The sequence below is a fragment of the Stegostoma tigrinum genome, chromosome 2 (assembly GCF_030684315.1).
Source record: "Stegostoma tigrinum isolate sSteTig4 chromosome 2, sSteTig4.hap1, whole genome shotgun sequence".
NCBI lineage: Eukaryota > Metazoa > Chordata > Chondrichthyes > Orectolobiformes > Stegostomatidae > Stegostoma > Stegostoma tigrinum.
This window is the reverse complement of record NC_081355.1, coordinates 8,243,897-8,269,079: the sequence shown is the minus strand read 5'-3', so window position 1 is coordinate 8,269,079 and position 25,183 is coordinate 8,243,897. Positions and strand designations below refer to the sequence as shown.

At 40.2% G+C, this 25,183-nt stretch overlaps 1 protein-coding gene across 4 annotated transcripts in view; it reads left to right on the top strand.

Annotated features, from left to right (window-relative positions):
• The window catches only part of kif15 (kinesin family member 15), a 78,698-nt gene that overhangs the window by 32,275 nt on the left and 21,240 nt on the right, over positions 1 to 25,183 (top strand). For all 4 annotated transcript variants that reach the window (XM_059652122.1, XM_059652116.1, XM_059652110.1 and 1 more), the window contains exons 19-26: positions 812 to 917; positions 3,104 to 3,269; positions 7,748 to 7,907; positions 8,583 to 8,668; positions 10,256 to 10,334; positions 13,394 to 13,480; positions 16,189 to 16,293; positions 19,486 to 19,608. In XM_059652122.1, the coding sequence (XP_059508105.1) occupies positions 812 to 917; positions 3,104 to 3,269; positions 7,748 to 7,907; positions 8,583 to 8,668; positions 10,256 to 10,334; positions 13,394 to 13,480; positions 16,189 to 16,293; positions 19,486 to 19,608 (912 nt within the window). The remainder of the gene's footprint in view (positions 1 to 811; positions 918 to 3,103; positions 3,270 to 7,747; positions 7,908 to 8,582; positions 8,669 to 10,255; positions 10,335 to 13,393; positions 13,481 to 16,188; positions 16,294 to 19,485; positions 19,609 to 25,183) is intronic.

Here is a 25,183-nt window from a genome sequence, read left to right as displayed (position 1 = left end):
ATGTATTCATTCATGAGAAGTATGAAAAATGCAATTTTTCTTTTACAGGACAGAAAAATCTGTTTTTCCTGTTCTCCCTTTATCTTTGCTGCCCATCTAATAGTTCTCCCACCCCTGTCAATTGCCTTTCTGTCCTTGTCACCTTCCATAATCTCTCTAATTCATATAGTTTTGGTCACTGACGAGAATTGCAAAACCCTATTTCTTTGTATTCCTCACCATCCACATTTTCCTGCCACCTTCTAATCCCAGTTCCTCCATACTTCAGCTGTTACACTCTCCCAACTATAGTGCTCCCAAATCTGGTACTTTTATTCATCCTTGTGTTTTTTCTATCACAGCCCCAGCTCTGTTTCTTCAAGCTCAACAGATGCAAACTTCAGTGATTTAAAGAGGCGAACCTAGTCTAGGCATTAATTTGCCAGATCTAATTAGATAACACCAATTTTCTTAAGCCTTTCTGTACTTGGGTAAATTGAGAGTTACCTTGGCAAGCAAATGCAACCCCTGACATTTTTTCCACTAGCAGCTACAATATTTCCATTCCCATTTCCCCCATTCCTTGCGAAGGAGTGAGGAGCTCATTGTCACCAATTTTGAATAAAGTCCTAGTTCTTTTTAGTATGCACTTTTTTGTTTGCATTAAATGCACATGTCACTGCTGACATGAGCAAGTATACAATTCAAGTCACAACTGCTGCAGAAGTGTGTAATAAACATCAGAACAAGTTGATTTAGAAGATATCTATAATTCTAGTTTTAAGGTACATTAATAACATATGTTATATTTTACTTGACCAAATGCTGTTAGCTCATCATTTCTGAACGGAATGATAGAAACAAAGACCAACAGGAGCTGATTATGAAGAATGCATTTTTTGAGAAAGAGCTGCAGGATTGTCAGAATAAAAACGAGAGTAAGTGAAATACGTGCTTAAATTATTGCAATAGCGTAATGCATTGTGTATTTCTTTATTTCTGCTAAAGATTATAAACTCTGGATCATGTGTTAACTTTAGTCAATGCTCTGGTGTCCCATATTTGAGCTAAATTTTAAGATGCCCAAGGTAATAGGGTACTCATTATTTTAATGGGTGCATGAATTCAGTGCTATCTTGGCTTAATCTGAATTGTAGTTGAAATAATACTGCAGCTTGCTGCTGGCCAAACTGTATTTAAAACACTAATTTATATAGAATATACAGCACAGAAACAGACTATTTGGCCCAAACACAAAAAGTGCTAGAGATATGCTGACACTTCCCTCTCCTCCCTTGATTTCTCTGTTACTGGGGAATAGCCTGCCCAGCCACAACCATTACAAGCGTGCCAACTCCTAGCATCTCTTTTCCTTGCTCCTCCTCCATCAAAAATATGAAAATCACGACTTACCAACCCTTTCCAGATTTGAAGAAGAGTCATAATGGACTGAATTATTAACTCTGTTTTTCCTGACACCAATTCTGCCAGACTTGCTGAGTTACTCCAGTATTCCCTATGTTTTTTCCAGGTTTCCAGCATCTGCAATATTTTGGCCCATTTGGTGCAATTCTGTACTTGTGCTGCATGTGAGCCTTCAGCTACTATGTTCATGCTACTTCGTCTCACATTATCAACATATTCCTATCTGCTCAACGGTCTTGCATTTATGCATCACTCCTGTTCCAATTTGCAACTACATGTTAGAACTGAATTTCTACCATGTCAACCTTTTGTATAATTTCCAGAATGGGGTGTACTTGTGGTTTAACCTTATTCCTACTCAGAAATGTCTAACTGAACAGTACCGTAACTTGAAGTCTCTTAGAACCTAAGTAACATCTGACATTGTATTCTAAGGCTGCAACATACCTTGCATTCAGTGTTCTGCCTACTTAGAACATAGAACATAGAACAGTACAGCACAGAACAGGCCCTTCAGCCCACAATGTTGTGCTGACCATTGATCCTCATGTATGCACCCTCAAATTTCTGCGACCATAGACATGCCCAGCAGTCTCTTAAATGACCCCAATGACCTTGCTTCCACAACTGCTGCTGGCAACGCATTCCATGCTCTCACAACTCTCTGCGTAAAGAACCTGCCTCTGACATCCCCTCTATACTTTCCACCAACCAGCTTAAAACTATGACCCCTCGTGCTAGCCATTTCTGCCCTGGGAAATAGTCTCTGGCTATCAACTCTATCTATGCCTCTCATTATCTTGTATACCTCAATTAGGTCCCCTCTCCTCCTCCTTTTCTCCAATGAAAAGAGACCGAGCTCAGTCAACCTCTGTCCTACCGTTTCTGTTTTTAATTGTTTTTCTACATCATTAAATTGAGACTGTTGCATCTGCTATTGTTCCCGTTTTTCTCTAAACATTCCCACATGCTAATTCATTATTTTGCTCATTCTTTCTTTAAACGTGTTGTACTTGCATTTGTCAGTACTAATTTTACTCTGCCGTTTATTGCCAAATTCCTTCGCCAGTTTAAATTTTTATTTATAACCTTTTGATTGACCTCTCCCCAACTTGGTTAGTTATTTATCCAATGAATTCTTTAATGTTTTGTTGTTTGTGATTTGTTAATTACTTCTTTGCACTTATTTTTCCTTTCTAGTCGGTTTTTAACCTGTTCCATCCTTCCTAGTTTGTGCTACTACATAATTTTTTTAATTTTGAAGGAAATCATGTAGTGAAAACAGTATTTTGGATCTTGCCATTTGTGTGGTTTTTAAGCAGTTCATACATGTATGGAAAAAGCTTAGGGACCAGATATTTACTGATCATTCTCATGAGAAAATTCAGTGAGGTTACACTTCCCTTGGGAAAGTTAATTCATAGTTGAGTTATAAGGCTAGTACTTTGACCTGTACTTCCATTGAGTTTGGTTTTCTATTGGACTCACCCCACTTATCGCTTTGAAAGCTTGATCTGTTAAATACTGAATCTTCCAATTTAGGCCATGAACTTTGCCATTGCAAACAGTTATTGAGTTGGCCTGCTTTCTTACAGTCACCTCTTTATTAATGATGTCTTTTCTTATTAATGTCCAAATATATGATAGCTGAATCTAAAAGTTGTGAATTAATGATGACAGTTACTTCTGGTTTTGACAGTATTACAGAGTGAAGTAAATGACTTGCGTGTTGTGCTGCATTCAGCTGACAAAGAGCTTACCACTGTAAAGGAAGAATATAGCTCCTACAAAATTAAACAAGATGCAGAGCATAATCATCTTTCTGAGCAGTTCATAAATGTCCAGTTACAGTTGGATAACATCAGGTATGGTTAATGCCATGTCCACTAATCTGGCTTTTTTTAAAATAAGCTATTTGTTAACTGTACTGGCTGGATCTTGTGATCAGTTTCACTCCGGGTAAGAGCAAGCACTGTCACTTCATTGCTGACCAGAAAATCCAGCTATCTCTGTGACATAGATTATATTTCCAGCATTGATTTTGAATCTTCTGCTGCAAGGGGCCTAGCAACAGTGACGTGTTCGAGCAGGATTAGCAACGACTTGCAGCAAATCACAAAGTAAAATGTGTTGATCATCCTTCACCGCTTTTACTCAGCTTTGCAAAAAGCAAAATGAATGTTTTGGAGTTACACATTAGAAGCTTTTTTTTAGTACCATTTTCTAAAAAAATTATAACTATAAAGCTGCAAAATTTTATCAGAAAAGAAATATTTGATATCACACAAATGATATAATAATTTTTCCAGGGCCAGGTAGATTCTTCATAGCAAGTGTGAAATGGTACGTCATTTAAAATCTAGCTACTCCCCACTAAGAACTATGCAAGTCCATTTGAATGCCTCCAAACAATCTTCTCATCTGCCCTCCTTCCCAAACCCCTACCTGCTGGAGACTTTTATATAGATAATTGCTTTGTAGTACGTAAGTAAAACATTGCTAAAAGTTGAAACTTTTTGTCTTGCACTTGTCAGAGCTCAAATGGAAAAAATAGATTTTAATAAAGGGAGAGATAATGGGAACTGCAGATGCTGGAGAATTCCAGGATAATAAAATGTGAGGCTGGATGAACACAGCAGGCCAAGCAGCATCTCAGGAGCACAAAAGCAGACGTTTCGGGCCTAGACCCTTCATCAGAGAGGGGGATGGGGTGAGGGTTCTGGAATAAATAGGGAGAGAGGGGGAGGCGGACTGAAGATGGAGAGAAAAGAAGATAGGTGGAGAGAGTATAGGTGGGGAGGTAGGGAGGGGATAGGTCAGTCCAGGGAAGACGGACAGGTCAAGGAGGTGGGATGAGGTTAGTAGGTAGATGGGGGTGCGGCTTGGGGTGGGAGGAAGGGATGGGTGGGAGGAAGAACAGGTTAGGGAGGCAGAGACAGGTTGGACTGGTTTTGGAATGCAGAGAGTGGAGGGGAAGAGCTGGGCTGGTTGTGTGGTGCAGTGGGGGGGAGGGGACGAACTGGGCTGGTTTAGGGATGCATTTGGGGAAGGGGAGATTTTGAAACTGGTGAAGTCCACATTGATACTATTAGGCTGCAGTGTTCCCAGGCGGAATATGAGTTGCTGTTCCTGCAACCTTCGGGTGGCATCATTGTGGCACTGCAGGAGGCCCATGATGGACATGTCATCTAAAGAATGGGAGGGGGAGTGGAAATGGTTTGCGACTGGGAGGTGCAGTTGTTTGTTGCGAACTGAGCAGAGGTGTTCTGCAAAGCGGTCTCCAAGCCTCCGCTTGGTTTCCCCAATGTAGAGGAAGCCACACCGGGTACAGTGGATGCAGTATACCACATTGGCAGATGTGCAGGTGAACCTCTGCTTAATGTGGAATGTCATCTTGGAGCGTGGGATAGGGGTGAGGGAGGAGGTGTGGGGGCCAGTGTAGCATTTCCTGCGGTTGCAGGGGAAGGTGCCGGGAGTGGTGGGGTTGGAGGGCAGTGTGGAACGAACAAGGGAGTCACGGAGAGAGTGGTCTCTCCGGAAAGCAGACAGGGGTGGGGATGGGAAAATGTCTTGGGTGGTGGTGGGGTCGGATTGTAGATGGCGGAAGTGTCGGAGGATGATGCGTTGTATCCGGAGACGCGGTCGAGGGCGTTCTCGATCACTTTGGGGGGAAAGTTGCGGTCCTTGAAGAAGTTGGACATCTGGGATGTGCGGGAGTGGAATGTCTTATCGTGGGAGCAGATGCGGCAGAGGCGGAGGAATTGGGAATAGGGGATGGAATTTTTGCAGGAGGGTGGGTGGGAGGAGGTGTATTCTAGGTAGCTGTGGGAGTCGGTGGGCTTGAAATGGTCATCAGTAACTAGCTGGTTGCCTGAGATGGAAGCTGAGAGGTCCAGGAAGGTGAGGGATGTGCTGGAGATGGCCCAGGTGAACTGAAGGTTGGGGTGGAAGGTGTTGGTGAAGTGGATGAACTGTTCGAGCTCCTCTGGGGAGCAAGAGGCGGTGCCGATACAGTCATCAATGTACCGGAGGAAGAGGTGGGGTTTGGGGCCTGTGTAGGTGCGGAAGAGGGACTGTTCCACGTAACCTACAAAGAGGCAGGCATAGCTGGTGCCCATGCGGGTGCCCATGGCCACCCCCTTAGTCTGTAGGAAGTGGGAGTTTTTCTAGGTAGCTGTGGGAGTCGGTGGGCTTGAAATGGACATCAGTAACTAGCTGGTTGCCTGAGATGGAGACTGAGAGGTCCAGGAAGGTGAGGGTTTTTCTAGGTAGCCGTGGGAGTCGGTGGGCTTGAAATGGACATCCCTTTTAATAAAGGGACACTGTTTTATATACTAGCAGAGTGTGCTGATTGGTTGGGGCAAGACTAACTGACTGGTAACTATCCTTGCTTTATCTTAATCCAGTGATGGCTCAACCAGTCAGCCACTTTTATGTGGCTGATCACACCATTCTCATTGAACACCTCTCCACCATCGTCTAGAACCTAGTTCATCGCATCGATTTGTAGCTGGAGAGGTGCTTGCAATTGCTCCTCTTCTTTCTTCCGCAAAGTCAGAAGTCACATGACGCCAGGTTATAGTCCAACAGATTTATTTGAAATCACAAGATCTTTTGATCGCCCTGTCCTTGATCTCTTTGCCTATTAATTCTACATCTGCGTGCCCTGCTGTCTCTCTTCTCCTGATAAAGGGGCTGTGCTCTGAAAGTTTGAGATTTCAAATAAACTTGTTGGGCTAAAATCTGGTGTTGAGTAATTTCTGACTTTGTCCACCCCAGTCCAAAACCTACAAGTCCACATCATTCTTCCACAGCATTAGCTGTAGTGTCCCTAACAATCTATCCTTGGCCACCTCTTATTTCTCATCTTTGTTGCTCCCCAGCAACATCACACAAATACACATCTGGTTCCAAATGTATATTATTGAAATCAATATCTCTGTCACCACCATCTCTGACACCTCCACTGTCTCCAAATGGTTGGACTGTTGGTCTGACATCTAGTACTACCTCAGTTTAAATATTGAGAAGCTTAAAACCATGTTTTCAGTACCTACCACATCTCCACTCTTAAGCTTCTAATTCTGTCCCTCTCCATGACTGAGTTGACATTAGAACCTGGAATGAGTTTACATGGTCACCACTAAAATAACCTGTATCTACCTTTGTAATATTGGTTGATTTCATCCTTGCCACACTGCGTCAACTGCTGAAACTCTAATTTATCCCTAGATTTAACTCTTCCAATCCCAGACTTCCACTTTCTATTTTCTGAAATCATGAGGTCGTCTAAAACTTGCTTGCCCTAATTTGCACCAAGTCACCCATAACTGCTTAACTTGATGACCTACAATCTCTCCTGATTAATGAATGCTTTGATTTTAAAGAAAGGCCGGATAGGCTGGGGCTAATTCCATTGACACGTAGGAGGTTGAGAGGTGATGTTATAGAGGTTTATAAAATTGTAAGGGTTCTAGGTAGGGTTAATGGTAGGTGCCTTTTCCCTAGGATGGGAGATTTCAAAAGTCGGGGGCACATTCTAAAGGTGAGAGGAGACAGATTTAAAAAAGATATGAGAAACAAATTTTTTACACAGGGTAGTTTGTGTGTGGAATGAGCTTCCTGAAGAAGTTGTAGATGTGGGCACAGTTAGAGTATTTTAAAAAACTCTCATCCTTATTTTCAGATTCCTCTGTGGCCTCACCCTCAGTATCTCTGAACAACTCTCGTGAACAAGATGATTTTAATTGCTGCCTATTAGTGGCAATGTCTTCCATTGTCAAAGCCCTAAACTTTGATATTCCCTGTCTGAACACCTCAGCTGGTCTATCTCTCTTTCTTCTTTAAAGGTGCTCCATAAAAACTAATTCTTTGACATAGCTTTTGATCATCTGTCCTAATAACCTCTTAGGTAGTTCAATGACTAAGGAACCTGTAAAATGCATAAGGTCTTTATTACATTAAAGGAGCTATATAAATACAGTTGTTAATGAAATGTAACTTTTTCAATGGTTTTTTAGTTGTATATTACAGTGTGAAAGGTAAGATTCCCAGTTCAGTGATTTATAATTGCTTGCAAGTCTGCAAGGATCTTAACTATGTACCCTGTGGAGGAGTCTAGAGTTGTCTGATAGCAACTTCTGGATTTCCACATTTAACTGCACAATGGACTTCAGATAGCTGTTAGTTTCAAAAGAGTAATGCCTAAGTGCCGACAGTTTGATTGTCATTACTGCTACAAAATACAGTCCATTGGAGTTGAATAGAGGAGCTTTCTTTTGTAATCTTTAGTGGTGTGGTGAATAAATATGGTTCTTATCTAATAAACACCTTTTGATACTAGGCTGGAACATGAGGGAGTTCTCGAAGAGAAGAGGTCGCTCCAAGACTCTTATGATAATCTACAGGAAGTTATGGAGTATAAAGCATATGAAACTGACCGTCTGCATGAGAATTTAGAACAGATGAAGGTAGAAAATGAAGAGTTACGAACAGAAACTTGTGTAAGTAAAGGAGAGACTTAACGCATGTAAATTATGTGTACATAATATTGCGTATATAATTCCAGTGAGAAAAGTTGTTTTGTTTTGTAGTGGAGATAATGGGAACTGCAGATGCTGGAGAATCCAAGATAATAAAGTGTGAAGCTGGATGAACACAGCAGGCCAAGCAGCATCTCAGGAGCACAAAAGCTGATGTTTCGGGCCTAGACCCTTCCTCTGATGAAGGGTCTAGGCCTGAAGGGTCTAGGCCTGAAACGTCAGCTTTTGTGCTCCTGAGATGCTGCTTGGCCTGCTGTGTTCATCCAGCTTCACACTTTATTATCTTTGTTTTGTAGTGCATGATTTAATTAAAAATTATTGTTCTTTACACAGTTTGGGTGGTAGCTTTGAATATATAGAAAGCAAAAGATGAATCTTAATTGATTAATAGTAGCTTAAATGGAAAATGATTGTGCTAATAGCACAATGGGAGAAATCAACAACCAGCTATTCCCACTCAACTAAACATGTTAACATGGAACATAGAAATTAATCTGTATCTAATTATCCATACCATCTGTATACAATGTGTTTTAAAACTCTACTTAGAAACATACATGAATTGTTCCCTTTCATCTGATGCATATTGGAATTAATTTTAAATTTCTCCTTACTTTTCTTTTGCATTAAATGTAGTCTTTAATGGAGCATTTAGAGACTGAAAAAGAACGAACTCGAAAACTTGCTTCGCAACTTCAACAAGACATTGAAAACAATTCCAAGTAAGTTTTTTTGACATCTCAGCGTACTGACTGCAAGCTATGTAGAAAAATCTTTTCTACTGGCATTTTGTTTAATGTTCAATTATTATTTTTTAAAATGTGCCCAAACTGCAAATGATTTTATTGGAATATGCAGGCCCTCACAAAACTGCAGAAGCCAATGCAGTTCATTTTTTTGTTGTTTGTTCTCAGGGAGTTTCTGCTGCTGCAGCTTCCTTTGATTTGGATATTGCAATTTTTTACTAAGAAGGTCCTCAACTTGCTGAACTAAATTTCTGAACTTATCTTCATGTGGACTGGTTGATCATAGCATTTTCCCAAATTAGGCAATCTTTAATGCAGAAATTTGTGAGACTGTTTTTTAGGGTGTCTTTATATTGTTTGTACTAACTGAAATAACTCGACAGAGGTAGTATACCATCATCAAGCCACCCATTATTTCCACGTGGTGAGTTCTTAACACTGACCCTGCTCTGAGTGAATAGAACCTCTGACACTGCTGTTTATATTGGTCTGCCAGGCCTCCCTGATTTGACCAGATTAACAGCCCCAATAAGGGAATTCATTCTATGAGGTCCACCTGGTTGACTTTATTACAGTCACTACACTGACAACCTTGATGTTGTTTGTCCTGAGGCAGTTGTCCACCACAAACCTGTCTGGGAATTCTGTATTTATCCAAGCAAGAGACTTGAACACTGAAGAAGGTCTGTAATGTTGAACTTTTAACTTTTATTTCTTTATTTTTCTACTATATACCTAAGATTTTGTATCTAGTTACCTTTTTACTTAAGATGGCACCAGGAATGGCGACTTTGTACATTTTTCATGATACTCATGTATGCTTGTACTTCAGTACACATGACACTAAAACCCAATACTAATTCTAACTGACCTGCATATATAAATTGAACTTTGTGGATTATAATCCCATGCTTTTGAGCCCTGCATGATAGAAAACCTCGTGATTTATGATTTTGTCCTGCTTTTGAATTTTGGTATTTTTTGGAAGTGTTCCAGAGCTTTGTGTTTAGAACAGATCCAGGATTCTGTACCATCCAGATGTCTAAAACAGAATGGCATTAGGCATGCATTTCTCTATTTAAAGCAAGATTGATATGAATGTGAACCACAAAGAATGCAGTTAGTTGCTTAGCTTGTGCAACTGTTGGCTTTGCTCTTAGCCCGTGTGCTCTTCAGCCATGGAATTCACATTTTCCGTTGAAGCCTCCCCTTTCTAAAGTCTATTGAGTTATAGAAAATTGGAAAAGAGCAATGATTTGATGCTTTCACTATGCATTTCTATTACATAGTTACTTCTGACAACTTGTTAACATCAAGCTACATCTCTGTCTGACTTTAATAACATACTGAGGTATAAATAAATATTTAATACATTTCTAATGGATACTTGTATATAGATGGTGCTGGAGAAGCTATTTTAACCAGGTTATTAAGAGTTATATTAAATATTTTACTTCTTTCAGTAAAGAAATTAATGTTTGTATTTTTATTGTTTTGACAATATCTGTTCTGAACTGCAACTTTGTTTATTTTTCATCAACTCGTTCATGTATCTTTATGCAGGGAGCTTTTGAAGGCCTTGGATGAAAAAGATCTGTTGAAGCAACAGTTTTCTGGTCTAATGTTGAAGACTGAACATCAGGTATATATGATTCTAAGAAGATCTGAATAGAAACTGAGCATGCCCTTTTTTTAATATAATCAGTTTCTGTCATTTTTGTGTAGGGTTCAATATGCCAGTGGTTTGCTCCTGTAGTATTGTGTAACTTAAACTTGAGTTTGGCTTTTTGCTTCCACATGCCCTGCCTTCCTTTCCAGCATCTTGACTACAATCATTGCAGAATTCTATTAACCATGATAAACTGAATATTAAGCCTACAATCTCCACAGTATTCAGATTCCTACTAGTCAAAACACAGGGAAGCAATTTTCTTTCTTGCGACATTTACTGGCTGGGGGAAAACACAGCTTTTGAGCAGAAATGGACACAGTTCTTGCTCGAAGATGGTTGTTGTACAATGGAAACAAGTTGAGGAAAGCAGATATCACTTTCCTAGCCATTTCAGTCCATTGACATAATTTGCAATCCAAGGATAAAAGGAAAACCATGCAAACCAGGATTGTTTAAATGATCTTTGAAAGTCTTCTTGCTGATGTAGCTGTGTCTGGCATGAGAAAATACCTAAAAACAAAGTTAGAATGATCCTTGGGAACTTTTGACTGAATCCAAAAATATTCCTGAACTATGCCATCTCAGTGTTTTTCTTACAAAGATCTTTTCTAATTCATTACTGGTGATGGTTATTTCCTGATGTAACCTAATGTATGCCGAGTAAGTTGTAACATACTAACTCAGAAGTTAACTCTTGGACCTTTCTAAAGTTGTCCTTCTATCCTAACCTTAGCCTTAGATTTATAATAATTACAAATTTCTCTAGATATTTGTTTGCCCCACTTGTATGCACTCTCTTCCCTGGAGGGATAGAACTTTGGGTGCATCTGCAGTGCTGTGCTTTGTGCTTCACCTGAAGTTTCATTTGGTTATATTCCTTCTTTTCCAAGGTTTCTGCCTTGACTTCTGCTCATGTTTTGAGAGGACAGGGAAGCCTGAACTGGGTGTGTTTAAGCTCATTTTGGTTATTGTCAAAAACCTGCATTTTTAAAAAAAATTTAAAATATTGAGAAATTCCCATGAGCAAAATGGTGAGCTTTCCCTTCCTGTTAGGCTGGCAAGTTTAGCCAGTGAGCGTTGCAAACTTGATTTCAGCTTATTTTTCTTATTTAAGTGAGGGTTTCAGCAGAGGCATTGAAAAAGTTATTTTAGTGGACCATTTAGAATGTTCTGTTGGTGTGAAGATTTTTGTATGTTTATTCAGCAGTGTTATACTGTGGGAAAGGAGGGAAGAGATTGTGGGCCCCTTGCTGAGATATTTGTATCATTGATAGCCACAGGTGAGGTGCCGGAAGGCTGGAGGTCTGCTGATGTTGCGCCACTATTTAAGAAAAGCGGTAACGAAAAGCCAGGGAACCAAAGACCAGTGAGCCTGACATGGGTAGTGGACAAGTTATTGGAGGGAATCCTAGGGGACAGGACATACATGTATTTGCAAAGGCAAGGATTGATTAGGGATAGCCAACATGGCTGTGTGCGGGGAAAATTGTGTCTCACAAAACTGATTGAGTTTTTTGAAGAAATAACAAAGAGGTTTGATGAGGGCAGAGCAATGGATATGGGCTTCAGTAAGGTGTTCAACAAGGTTCTTCATGAGAGACTGGCTAGTAAGGTTCGATCACGCGGAGTGTTGCTGAACAAAGAGACCTTGGAATGCAGGTTCATAATTCCTTGAAAGTGGAGTTGCAGGTAGGTAGGATAGGGAAGGTGGTATCTGGTACACTTGCCTTTATTGGTCAGTTTGTTGAGTATTGAAGTTGGGAGGTCATGTTGCGGTTGTACAGGACATTGGTTCGGCCACTTTTTGGTGCATTGAGTGCAACTTTCCCTGCTATAGGAAGGATGTTGTGAAACTAGAAAGGGTTCAGAAAAGATTTATAAGGATGTTGCCAAGGTTGGAGGGTTTGAACTCTGGGGAGAGACTGAATAGGCTGGAGCTATTTTCCCTGGAGTTTTGGAGGCTGAGGGGTGATCCTGTAGAGGTTTATAAAACCGTGAGAGACATGGAGAGGATTAATAGGCATGATCTTTTCTCTAGGGTAGGGGATTTCAAAAATAGAGGGCATAGTTTAAAGGTGAGAAGAACCTAAGAGGAAACTTTTTCATGTGGAGAGTGGTGCGTATATGGAATGGCCTGCCAGAGGAAGTGCTAGTATGATTACAGCATTTCAAAGGTGTCTGGATGGGTATGTGAATAGGAAGGTTTTAGAGGGATATGGGCCAAATACTTCCAAATGGGACTAGATTTATATAGGATATCTGGTCAGCATGGACAAGTTGGACCAAAGAGTCTGTTTCCGTGCTGTATATCTCTGTGACCCTCTGTTTACAATACATCAAATAAAGATTTGACATATAAAAATCTAGAAGTGGAAACCATGTGTTTTCTGTGTTAAAATACAAATCTATTTATTCACTTTACTTACATGTAAATACGGTGAATATCTCTGATTATCATTTGCAACTAGACAGGCATCTTAAGTTAAGAATTCATACTCAAACTGAATCCTGATTTCAGGGGCAAATTGAAACAGTATTATGTTAGGATTGATTGTTCCCCACGATTTTCTGTTCACTTGTCAGTCAGCATTATTAAAATTCTCATTAGAAGTACATTGATATAGTATCTGCTTTTAAAAGCAGATGCTATCAAAAATATTTATTCTCTTCTACATATTAACATAACTTTCAATAAATAAATAGTACTACGTAAGATTTGAGTGCCCAATGCGTGGTTTCAGATCCCATGACTTGGGCTTCATAACTACTGACCAATCGATCTGAGAATGGCTTCCACAAAGCCTTTGTCACTTGCTTTAAAAGACTTATTTAAATCTGAAATCACTGCTTCCATTTTGTATATTTGCAATGCGTTGTGAATTCAAGGAATTGACCTCCAATTGTAAAGCTGAAATCTGAAGTGTCATATGTAGTGATGCCTTTCCAGTCGATAGCAAGAGGTACAGTATTCTTATATTTTTGGATAATTTCTGGATTTATGAACATTATGTTTTACTTTGCTTTTTAAGGCAATGGAACTGAAAAATAAGGAGCAGAGCCTGAATGATGCAAAAAAGACAATCGCTGATCTAGAGAAGAAGAATGCTGCTGACCAGGTATGAGCAGCAACCGGAAAAGTTAACAGCATTTTTTGTCTACCAACCCAAAAGAAAATCTGATGCAATGCTCCTTTTTCCCTCTGCACCCGTCTATTTTACAACACAATTAGTATTAATTTGAATATTGCTAAAAGAACAAACGTTTTGTCAAAGTTTTTCCCCTTACACCCATCAGACAACTAGCAAGAATATAACGTAAGGGGATACGATTTTCATACTCTGAGAGGAGTGTGGTAATTGGTTGGCAAGTAGTCGGGTTTGGGGGAGGCGATGGCCTAGTAGTATGGACTGTTAATCCAGGGACCCAGATAAAATTCTGAAGACCTGGGTTCGAATCCCGCCATGGCAGATGGTGGAATTTGAACTCAATAAATATCTGGCATTAAGAGTCTAACGATGACTGTGAACCCATTGTCGATTATCAGGAAAACACCCGTCTGATTCACTAATGTCCTTTAGGGAAAGAAACTGCCATCCTCACCTGGTCTGACTTACATGTGACTTCAGACACACAACAATGTGGTGAACTCCTAACTGATTCCTAGGCATTTAGGCACGGGTAATAAGTGCAGCCTAACCAGTGATGCTCTCATCCTGTGAATGAGTAAAGGAAGCTGCATTGTTGAAAATGTAAACAAAACATGGCAGTTAACTGTCAGTCATCATTAACTGATATATTCTTCTTGACAGTGCCTTTATTAAACATTCGCATTTAAATGCATTTCAGTTTGATAAGAACTTCAGAAGACCAAAATCTCAACTTCACCAAATGACACAACTTTTGATGCTCGTTTGACTCAAATGCATTTGATTTCATTTTATCACTACCAAATGACAACTTAGTATTTATTTGAAGACGTTTCCGATTAATTGTAGTATAGCTTTTTTTTAACCTGTTAGTTTTCTTCTACCTTTCTGAAAACATACTTTCTACAGTAAAAGTTTATCATGGCCAGGCTTGATTCTGCGTTCCAGTAATGGTAACTGCAATTTTAATGAGGCTGGTGGATAATGGTCAGAGGGCCTTGTTTTTCCTTTCCACACCACCTATGCCGTGAGTTAATCCAACATAACAGAGCATTCAAGGTTGGAACTTTTTAAAGCATGTTTTACTTAATTATCTGTTGGCATAATCAGCTGTACCTGAGTGGTTTCAGCATGGTTTCCTTGCTGCAAATGCAAAACAGTTTTGAATCTTTTTGAATAAAAAGTTTTGTTGTCCATTACTGAATCCATTACTTTTTAAAAAGAACTGATTTGCTTACGTTAATTGGTCAAGCAATCATTCCAACACAGGTCAGTTTAATTTTTAAAATCATCATTGAAAAGGATAATTATTTCACTTTACAGTAGCTGTCTTGATAAGCATGAAATCTGCACAAGTATGTATAACTGAGTTGAAAGTTGTTGCAACAAATGTTCAAATTCGATGTAAACTTTTATGTGTTATTCTTTACAGATCTTTGCTCATCTTTATCTTACAGTAAACTAATCAAGGCTGCAGTTCATCCACTGCTCTGGATTGCAAATGAGGATAAAAACCTACCAAGTCTCATGGCCACATTTTGTACCCAAGTTATGAATAAAAACAGAAGTTTTCCATCCGAACTGAAGGGCCACTGGACCCAAAACGTTAAATGATTTTTTTTCTTCACAGATGCTGCCAGACCTGCTGAGCTTTTCCAGCAACTTTTTTTTTTGTTCCTGTTTTACAGCACTCGCAGTTCTTTTGGTTTTTATTTTGTAGCTAAGTTGTGTCTAGGCCAGTTGATTTTTCAAGTGTATTTTAAGTCCTATGAAGTTCCTTATAGTGTACTTTTGTAAAAGAAATAGTGACAAAGAAGTGTGAAGGCAGAACAAGATGTAGATGTCAGATTTACTTCAGACTCGTGTGTAACGCTTTAAGCACCTTGGGAAGTCGTATGATGTCAAAGATGCAATGAAAACACAAGTTTTAGTTATAGTTATGTGGAGTAAAAAGAAGTATCTGCAGCATTGTTCAGACTACAATTAAGTACAAGCACACTCTTAACCACTAAAATGTTTGAAGAGAATCCTTTGGGATCTGAAATATAACTTGTTAAGTGACCAGACCAATTTGGTAAACCTCTCTGGGCTTTAGGTATTTCTAGCCAATAATTTTTTAAACATCAATTTTATGACTTCAGATATTCTTTAAACAGAATCTTACATTTAGAGATATCTTGATAGGCATGTAGTTACTGACATTTTTCAACTTTATTTAAAACAGCTAGTTTATTCATCTGTGCATCAGCTTCTGTAGCCTAGCCAGTTATCTAGCTGACACTATATGCTTGGAGTAAATGTTAAAGCTTATTTTGGTGCTTCACTGGAAAATGTTGGCAGTATCATTTGGGTAACATGAAAAGTAAAATTCTCAGACTAAAATCCACAAATTTTCTGGTGCACTTCATGTACTTCGAAGATTTTTCTGAGCTTATTTTTTAAATAATATCTTTTTCCCATAGTGCTACATGCACCCAAAGCCTGAATTGGCTGAAACCAGGAAAATTGGAAAAGACCTAAGTTTGACATGTTGGAGTGAGTGTTGAAACTCCATGGTTTCTTGTTCAGTTTCTAATAGGTGGTGGTAATGCTGAAAATTAAGCACTTGCAGTTGATGAGCCATCCATGAACTATTTCTTAAATATTAGAATTTACTAATTTCAGAATTTTTTTTATAGCAAGTTGTAACAGTCCTGATGAATCAAATACAGGAAACGAGAAATTCATACAGCCAGAAAACAGAGACTGTATCTCTCTTGACTCAGGAATTGGAGGATATCAAGGTAAGTTACAAATTCACCCGAATCTTGTTATCAATCTCCAGGTTTTTAGCATTATTGAGAATGTAAAACTAGAGCTATAAACTGAACTCCTTTGTCCTTTAACATAGTCATTAACTATACTAAGCAGTATGCCTTCGTGTTGCATTGCTGCTGCATCACTGAGATTTGGAAATGAATGTTGGATGTGAATTTTAAATTTGGCTACAGCACACTAAGTACAATATGAAAACCATTTGATTTCATACCAAAAATGTGTTACATGTCGACAGGATATCCCAAAGCAATTTTACACATCATCTAGGGATCATCCGCTTTTAACTACCAGCCTGAGAAGTTGCATTTGGGTAGCTGCTCTTTTCATGGGAATTTATAGAAATCAAAGCACTATAGGGGACCAATCAGCAAATAAACCTCGGAGATAGCAAGAACTACAGATGCTGGAGTCAGAGCCAACTCAGTCTGGAGTTGGAGGAACACAGATGGTCAGGCAGCTTCAGAGGAGCAGGAAAGTTGATGTTTTGAGTTTTACACCCTTCATCGGGACTGATAAAGGGTTTAAACTCAAAATGTTGACTTTCCTGCCCCTCTGATGCTGCCTGACCAGCTGTGTTCCTCCAGCAAATAAACCCCACTTCTGCTCGCTCTTCAAATTAAATTGCTATTTTTGATTTATTTCTCTCTGTTCTTTCTATATAATTCATGATGTGAAGGTGCTGGTGTTGGACTGGGGTCGACAAAGTCGGAAGTCATATGACACCAGGTTATAGCCCAGCAGGCTTATTTGAAATCACAAGCTTTTGAAGCACTGCACCTTTGTCAGGTGAAGTGGAGGGAAGTGGACAGGCATAGAATTTCTATGCTTCTATGCAGAGAGATAATGACAAGATAATTCCAGGTAACTGAGTGTCAAAAATAAGTACGTGTAGTATGAGTGGAGTGTTGACAGGCTTACTAACAAGACCTGAAGGTGAACAAAAGTGCCAAACAGTGTGAGGTAAGTGTCAACAGCTGAATAGCAAGTGATGGGAGGACCTATGACCCAAATAATTAAGGCAGAGAGAGATAATTACAAAAAAAAGAAAAAAAAGTGCTAGAGTCAAACCAAATGGCTGGAATAACATGATAGGTATAAGAATTGCATGACAAGGGTCTAACCAAAGTAAAAAGAGATCCAAAAACTACAAATTAATTAAGGCAGCGCAATAATAACAAGTGATCAAAGTGATGGTGTCAAAACAGAACAGTATAGTGGGATTACATTGTAACACATCATGATCCCAAGATCATGGTTTAGGCTTTTCTGATGTGTACAGAACTTGGCTATCAGTTGGCAAGATTAGACCACAAATGCTTATACCTATCATGTTATTCCAGCCATTTGGTTTGACTCTAGCACCAACTTTTTTTTGTAATCATCTCTCTCTGCCTTAATTAATCTCTTCACTTTGCCACTCAGCTGTTGACACTTTACTCACACTATTTGAGGCTTTTGATCTCATGCGAAGACTTGTTATTAAGCCTGTCGACACTCCACTCACATTACATTTACTTATCTTTTGACACTCCTAATTACCTGGAATTGTCTTGCCATTATCTATCTGCATATAAATTCTGTGCCTATGCGCTGCCCTCCACTTCACCTGATGAACGAGCAGCACTCCGAAAGCTTGTGATTTCAAATAAACCTGTTGGACTGTAACCTGGTGTCGTGTGACTTCTGACTCTATAATTTAATTCACATTTCGACTCTGTCCAATTTTTCTATTCAGTATTGCTGCTGTCTAACTAATCCCCTTAAGGAGGAATTTTATGTTCCAGTGAAGTATTCTAATTTCCTTCTTCATTCTTCTAGTGATCTTAACACTGTTTACTTATTATTGATTTGCTAAACAGGTATCTTGAAAGTCTTCCGTAATGTTCAAACTTTACAAACTTTTCTTCATGATAAGATTGTTAATTATTGAAGAATTTGAATGAAAGGGAACAATAAATAATCAGTGACACGATTATTCATTGAACTCATGATTTGAATTATTGGTCCAGTACCATAGCCATTACAGTGCCAAAGTACACCGTGACAAGTTGTACCATTCATTGTAATGCTTTTAGTGATTTACGGCTAGCCGAAGCAAATAAAGTTCTCACAAAACCTGAGATAACAAGGTGTAAAGCCGGATGAATACAGCAGGCCAAGCAGCATCAGAGGAGCAGGAACGCTGACGTTTCGGGCCTAGACCCTCTAGGCCCGAAACATCAGTTTTCCTGCTCCTAAGATGCTGCTTGGCCTGCTGTGTTCATCCAGCTTCACACCGTGTTATCTCAGATCCTCCAGCATCGGCAGTTCCTACTATCCCTTCTCACAAAACCTGTCAGGTTTGCTATTTCATAGAATCCATGCAGTGCAGAAAGAGGCCATTTGACCCATAGAGCCTGCCCTGACCCTCCAAAGAGCATCCCACCCAGACCAACTCCTCACTCAATCCCTGGTAACCTTGCATTTACCACAGCTAATCCACTTAGCCCACGCATCCCTGGACACTATGGGAAATCTAGTGTGGCCAATCCACCGAATATGCATGTCTTTGGACTGTGTGAAGAAGTTGGAACATTCGGCAGAAACCCATGCAGACGCTGGGAGGATGTGCAAACTTACAGATGGTTGCCACAGGTTGGAATCGAACCTGTGTCTCTGGTGCTGTGAGACAGTAGTGCCACATTTCGTACGCTGATCTGAGAGCCCTGATCATGTACTGTAGCCCTTCCCTCAAAGACGGTGAAATTTTTCCCCTTCAACAAAAGAAATTGTGGTCTTCCAAGATTTTATTGACACTTGTTTAATTAACAATGTTTATTGTGCACTCGTGCAACCCTAGAGCTGCGTTAAAATTCTCCAAACTGTTTTTTACAGAGCACTTGTCCGAGCAAGCAAAAGATACTTTACCTTTTTCATATGGTCTGAAAGAAAGCTCCAAAACCTATTGTGTTAACTTGCAGCACAACGTAGTCCCAAAGATCTCTGGTTTCAGTGGGCTTGCTGAGCAACAGACCCAGAGTGTTGTTTCTTGAGAATTGTAGTTAGGAATTTCACTGATGCTGTTACTGTGTGAAGTAAATTGAAAGCTAGGTTTATATTTTAGTTTTGTCTCGATAATAAATACTGAAAAATGATAACATTTTCTGTTGCTGCTACAGTTGAAATACAATGCTGCTCTGGTTGCTAAGGAAGAAAACAAAGCTTTTATTGAAAGAAAGGAGAAAGAAATCTTGGAAATGAAAGAGGCTGTAGAGAGGAAAGAGAATTCATGTAATGTGCAGGTGAGATCATTAAATTTAATGCTGTTTCAGATTTTTACACATTACTTTTTGTTTTGTTGGGATTTAACTGGAAAGCATTGAATTATTATAGTTCTTTTCTTAATTCATTTCATTATCACTGATGAAGCCACCATTTGTTTCCTATCTTTAGTTGTCTTTGAACTGAGTGGCTTGCTATTTCAGCGAATAGTTAAAAGGTCATTCACATTGCTGTGGTTCTGGAGTCATGTATATGTCATCCTTAATCGGGATGGCAGATTTCCTTTCCTAAAGGACATGCATAACTCTGCGGGGTTTTTACAACAATTAATGATTTCATGGTCATTTTAATTGAGAATAATTTATCTCTTCCATATTTATTAATCTAGTGCGTAGGGCCACCCCATAATGTTGTTAGGAAGATAGTTCCTGGATTTTGACGTAGGGTTGGTGAAGGAATGGTGATAGAGTTCCAAATCAGAATGGTGTGTGACTTGTAGCGGAGCTTGCAGAAGGTAGTGTTCCCATGTGTCTGCTGCCCTTGTCCTAAGAGAGAATAAAGATCATGAGTTGTCGAATGTGCATCTGGGTTATTGAAGTGCATCTTGTAGGTGGTCCACACTGCTGCTATTGTATGTTGATGGTGAAGGTGAATGTTAAAAGTGAACATTGGGCTGTCAGTCAAGCAGACTGCTTTTTCCTGAATGGTGTTGAGCTTATTGACTGTTGTTGGAACTACTACACTTAACCAGGCTTGAAGGGTTTGAGCTACAGGGAAAAGCTGAATAGGCTGGGGCTATTTTCCCTGGAGTATTGGAGGCTGAGGAGTGACATTATAGAGGTTTATAAAATTGGGAGGGGCATGGATAGGGTGTATAGCCAAAGTCTTTTTCCTAGAGTGGAGGAATCCAAAACTAGAAGGGCGTAGTTTCAGGTTGGAGGAGAAAGATATAAAAGGGACCGAAGGGAGCAACTTTTTCATGCAGAGGATGATGAATGTATGGAATGAACTGCCGGAGGAAGTGGTGGAGGCTGGTACAATTACAACATTTGAAAGGCATCTGGATGGGTGCATGAATAGGAAGGGTTTAGAAGGATATGGGCCAAATGCTGGCAAATACAACTAAGTTAATTTAGGATATCTGGTCAGCATGGACGAGTTGGACCGAAGCGTCTGTTTCCAAGCTGTACAACTCTATGACTCTAAGTAGAGAGCATTCCATTCACAGTCCTGACTTGTGCCTTGTAGAAAGTGGCTAGGCTCTGGGGAGTCAGAAGATAGGGTACTTGCCATCAAGCAGGCGCAGACTCATTTGAATAGCAATTAATACCGGAACTTGACCACAAAACACTGTGCTTCATATTTTAAAGCTGAGGGCCGTGTATTCACATACAGTTTAAAGATGTATTGTGTAGTGTCTGTAACGAGGTCAGCCAGGTGGACCTGTCAGAATGAGTTCCCCGATTGGTGCTGATAATCTAGTCCAATCAGAGTGTCCTAGCTAACAGCTAACTGACGTTCTGTTCACTCTGAGATCAGTGTCCAGGATTCTGAACGTGTAAATAAAGAATAACTTAATGATGGGATACAGTCCTCAGTGAGTTATTACAGTAGTGATGAGAGAAAAGTGTATTCCTGAAGAAATTTGATCGCAATAGTCATCTTTGGGTTGAAGTAAGTATTTTTGGCATCATGCCTTTATATGGGAAGCTTGACTCATTTGAATCTGCCCTCGAAGACCAGGCCCAGTATATGGAAAGAATGTATTATGTTTACCCACCAAAGGAAATTGGGGCAGATGAAAAGCAACAAATCATACTCTTGACAGCTTGTAGACTTGTAGCTTTTTTGGTTATTAGGAGCCTAACTTTCCCTGAGGCACCAGATACTAAAACCTTTAATGAGCTGATAGATTTAGTTAAGGAATATTATGATCCAGAGCCAACTCTAGCTCTGACGTGCAGTCAGTTTTACTTGCCAATTCAAGAACCAGAGAAATCCGTATTGGGATTTTTGGCTAGGTTCAGACAACTGACGGAGGCATTTGCCTGTGGTTTAATCCTCAGTGAGGTGCTGAGAGACCGTTCAGTGTGTGAGATTAATGATGTAAGCATGCGGAAGCACCTACTGAAGCCCAACTGGACTTCAAACAGGCATTATCATAGCTTTATCATCGGAGAATGCAGCATGTGGACCATGTGAGTTGCAAGGTATTCCAATGGAAGTGGACGCCCTCACCAATCTGATTGCGCTTGGAGAACACCAGTTGGATGAAGCCAATTGCACAGTCTCACTCAGGATTTATCTCGAACAGAGAAACTCTAGGTCTACTCACTGCAAAACCCCAAAACAAAGTTAGGCTTCAGCCAAACAGTTAAAATTTTCGTCAGGATCCGAGACGGCAAGCATTATAGTTGCTACCAGTACGTGGATTCGAGACAGCAAAAGACTCCCACTGGACCTAAACTGAATAAGAGAAGTCTTAGGCCGTTATCCAGGAGAGTGCATACCCAGGAAAGTCTACCTGTATCTGGGTTGGAACATTTAAATTGCTTAGCAACATCCAAATCAGAACCAATCAAAGTAAGTGTCTGGTTAAATGGTCACCCAGTACTAATGGAGGTCAATACCGGTGCAGCCATTTATAATTACAGAACCAGCCTTTAACAAAATTTGCTCCAGACTCAGACCTTTAAGTTTGCTCACATTTAGCTAGACTGCGAACCTATACCGGGGAACCCCTACAGAACAACGGTACAACTTCAGTTCTGGTCTTTTATGAGAAGCAGCTGGATCAGTTACCACTGATTGTAGTAAAAGATTCAGACCCAAGCTTAGTGGCGTGAAATTGGTTGAGAATGCTTTATCTAGATTGGGTCAACATTTTCAGTTAGAAAATGACTGCCTGAGCAAAGTTGAATACCTGGAGGTTTTCCAGGAAGGTCTAGGGACTATCAAAGGAGCTAAAGGCCACATTGCATGTTGATCAGGAAGCAATTCCACAATTCTGCAAGGCCCACCCACTGCCACTTGTCCTAGAGCAAGAGAAGAGGCAGAAATCAGAAGGCTGGAAAGTGAAGGACTGATCAAATCAGTCTGCTTTGCAGAATAGGCGTAGTGGTTTTACTGATTCACCTTTGTGAGGGTTCTAAACAAACGGTAAACTGCTTTTCGCAGCTGGATAAATACCCAGTCTCTCACATAGAGAATTTGTATGTATAGCTGACAGAGGGTGCTGACCTTCACAAAGCTAGACGTGTGTCATATGTACTTGCAGATGTGGTTAGATGAGAATTCTGAGAAGTATGCTACAATTAATACCAATAAAGGTTTCTACCGATTATAAAAGATTGAATTTGGGGTATTGTCAGCCTGTGCAATTTTTCAGCGGGAGATGGAGAACATTTTACCAGGCCTCCCCCAGGTTGCCATTATCTAGATGATGCATTAATAACCGGGAAGATCAATAAGGAGCAATTAGAGCACTTGAACACGGTCCTTAGATGTTTCTTCCAGGCAGGCATAGAAGGGAAAAATGTGTGTTCTAGGCACCCAAAGTGACCTATTTCAGCTACTGAGTCAACACAACCAGGTTGCACCCATTGGAAAATAAAGTGAGGACAAATAATGGTCCTCCTGCTCCCACGTCAGTACCAAAGCTTAGATCCTACCTTGAGCTGGTGAACTATCCTGACACTTTTGCAACAATTCTTAAAAGTGGTCAACTCTGGAAATGGTTGCATAGCCAAACGATGGTCTTTAGGGAAGTGAAGAAACTACTAGCATCCTCTAAATTGTTAGCATACTATGATCCCACGTGGGATCTGGTATTGACGTGTGATGCCTTCCTGTATGCCATCGGGTAGTATTAACTCATAAGTGGCCCAAATGGGAGGAACACCCAATAGTGTATGCGTCCAGGACTTTGGTTAATGCACAGTGTTATTACGCCCACACAGAGAAGGAAAATTTGGTGGTCATATTTGGAGTCCAGAAATGCCACCTGTACATCTGTGGGCTTGAATTTGTAATAATAACGGATCACAAACCGCTGCCAGGTTTACTTAGAAGACAGGGCAATGCCACTCATAGCTTCAGGACAAATTCAGCAGTGGACTGAAATGCTAAGTGCATATACTTACAAGTTGGAACACCATCCAGGAGGCCAAGTAGCAAATTCGGATGCATTGAGCCAACTCCCACTAGCAGATACACCTCAAGTGGATCTGCCACTCGAAGATTCTGCAATGGTTTCAAGTTTTCAGGATGTACCTTCAGTTGCAGCTGAATGTCAGACTTTGGACGCAGAAAGATCTAGTCCTGGCAAAACTGAAACAGCTAGTAGTGATGGGGGGAAACTAAAGGGCCGTCAAAACCAGAATTGAAACCTTTTTGGACCCAGAGAGTCCAGATCATAGTAGAGGATGGCATATTATTATGGGATGTAAAAGTGATTTGTCCCAAGCAAAGATTGCCAGCAGACACTGACTGGACTTCACCTGTTATCCAGGGGTTTCCAAAATGAAGATGTCAGCAAGAAGTTATGTCTGCTAGCCAACATTGGATGCAGACATAGCTGCATTGGTGGGGCAGTGCCCAGAGTGCCAACAAGGACAAAAATCACCTCCAGCAGCTCCCCCACGTTTTTTTGTAGGAATGGCCATGTAAACCCTGGACTTGGTTATACATCAACCATGCAGGTTCTTTCATGGGCTCAATGTTCTTAGTCACTGTGGACGTCCACTCAAAAAGTTGGATGTACAAAGAGTTCATTTCATCAAACACAGAGACAACAATAGAAAAACCGTTCGCATCTTTTGCAATACATGGACAACCAGAAGTGTTGGTCACAGATAACGAACCACTGTTTACCAGCCAGGAATTTGAGTATTTCCTAAAGTTGAATAGTATTAGACATATAAGGACAGCTATATGCCACCCATCATCCAGTGGTCTGACAGAAAAAGCAGTCCAAACTTTGCGTGGAATGGCATCAGGAATGCCAATGTCAGGCACAAGACTCAGCTAAGTGAGAGAGACAGTTTACTTCAGGGGTCAAAATTTGGGGTAGGAACCATGTGAATGGTTTTACATGGGTAAAAAGGCTTGGTGGACAAGAGGTGAGGTCAGGTCCAGTTTGGATAATTGCAATAGTCCTGAACAGGCACATGGATCATGTGAAAATTGCAAATTGTACAGGAAAAAAACATACCTAGCTTGTTGACTGCATTTTCGACTGTTAGAGAACCCGTGTGTTCTCCCTCTTCATCAAACATTGAAGATAGCACGGAATCTGAGATAGATACCAGCAGATATCGATGCCTCAACCCTTTTGTTGCCTGAAGAGAACAAATTTCTTCTGAGATCTTCCAGATGCAAGAGGCAAGCTACTTTGGGATGCACACTTCCCATATCTGAGGTTTGAAGTTGTGTTGGCACATGCCAAAAGCTTGGCTAACCACCAAAAAAATTGTATAACCGTTTTAATAGGGACTTTTCCTTTTTATTCCTCCAATGAACAGCATGAGTTAAAACATTGATGCAACGAGCAGTCAGTGACATGTTTGAACTGGAATGTTGTGAGCAGTCAGGCAA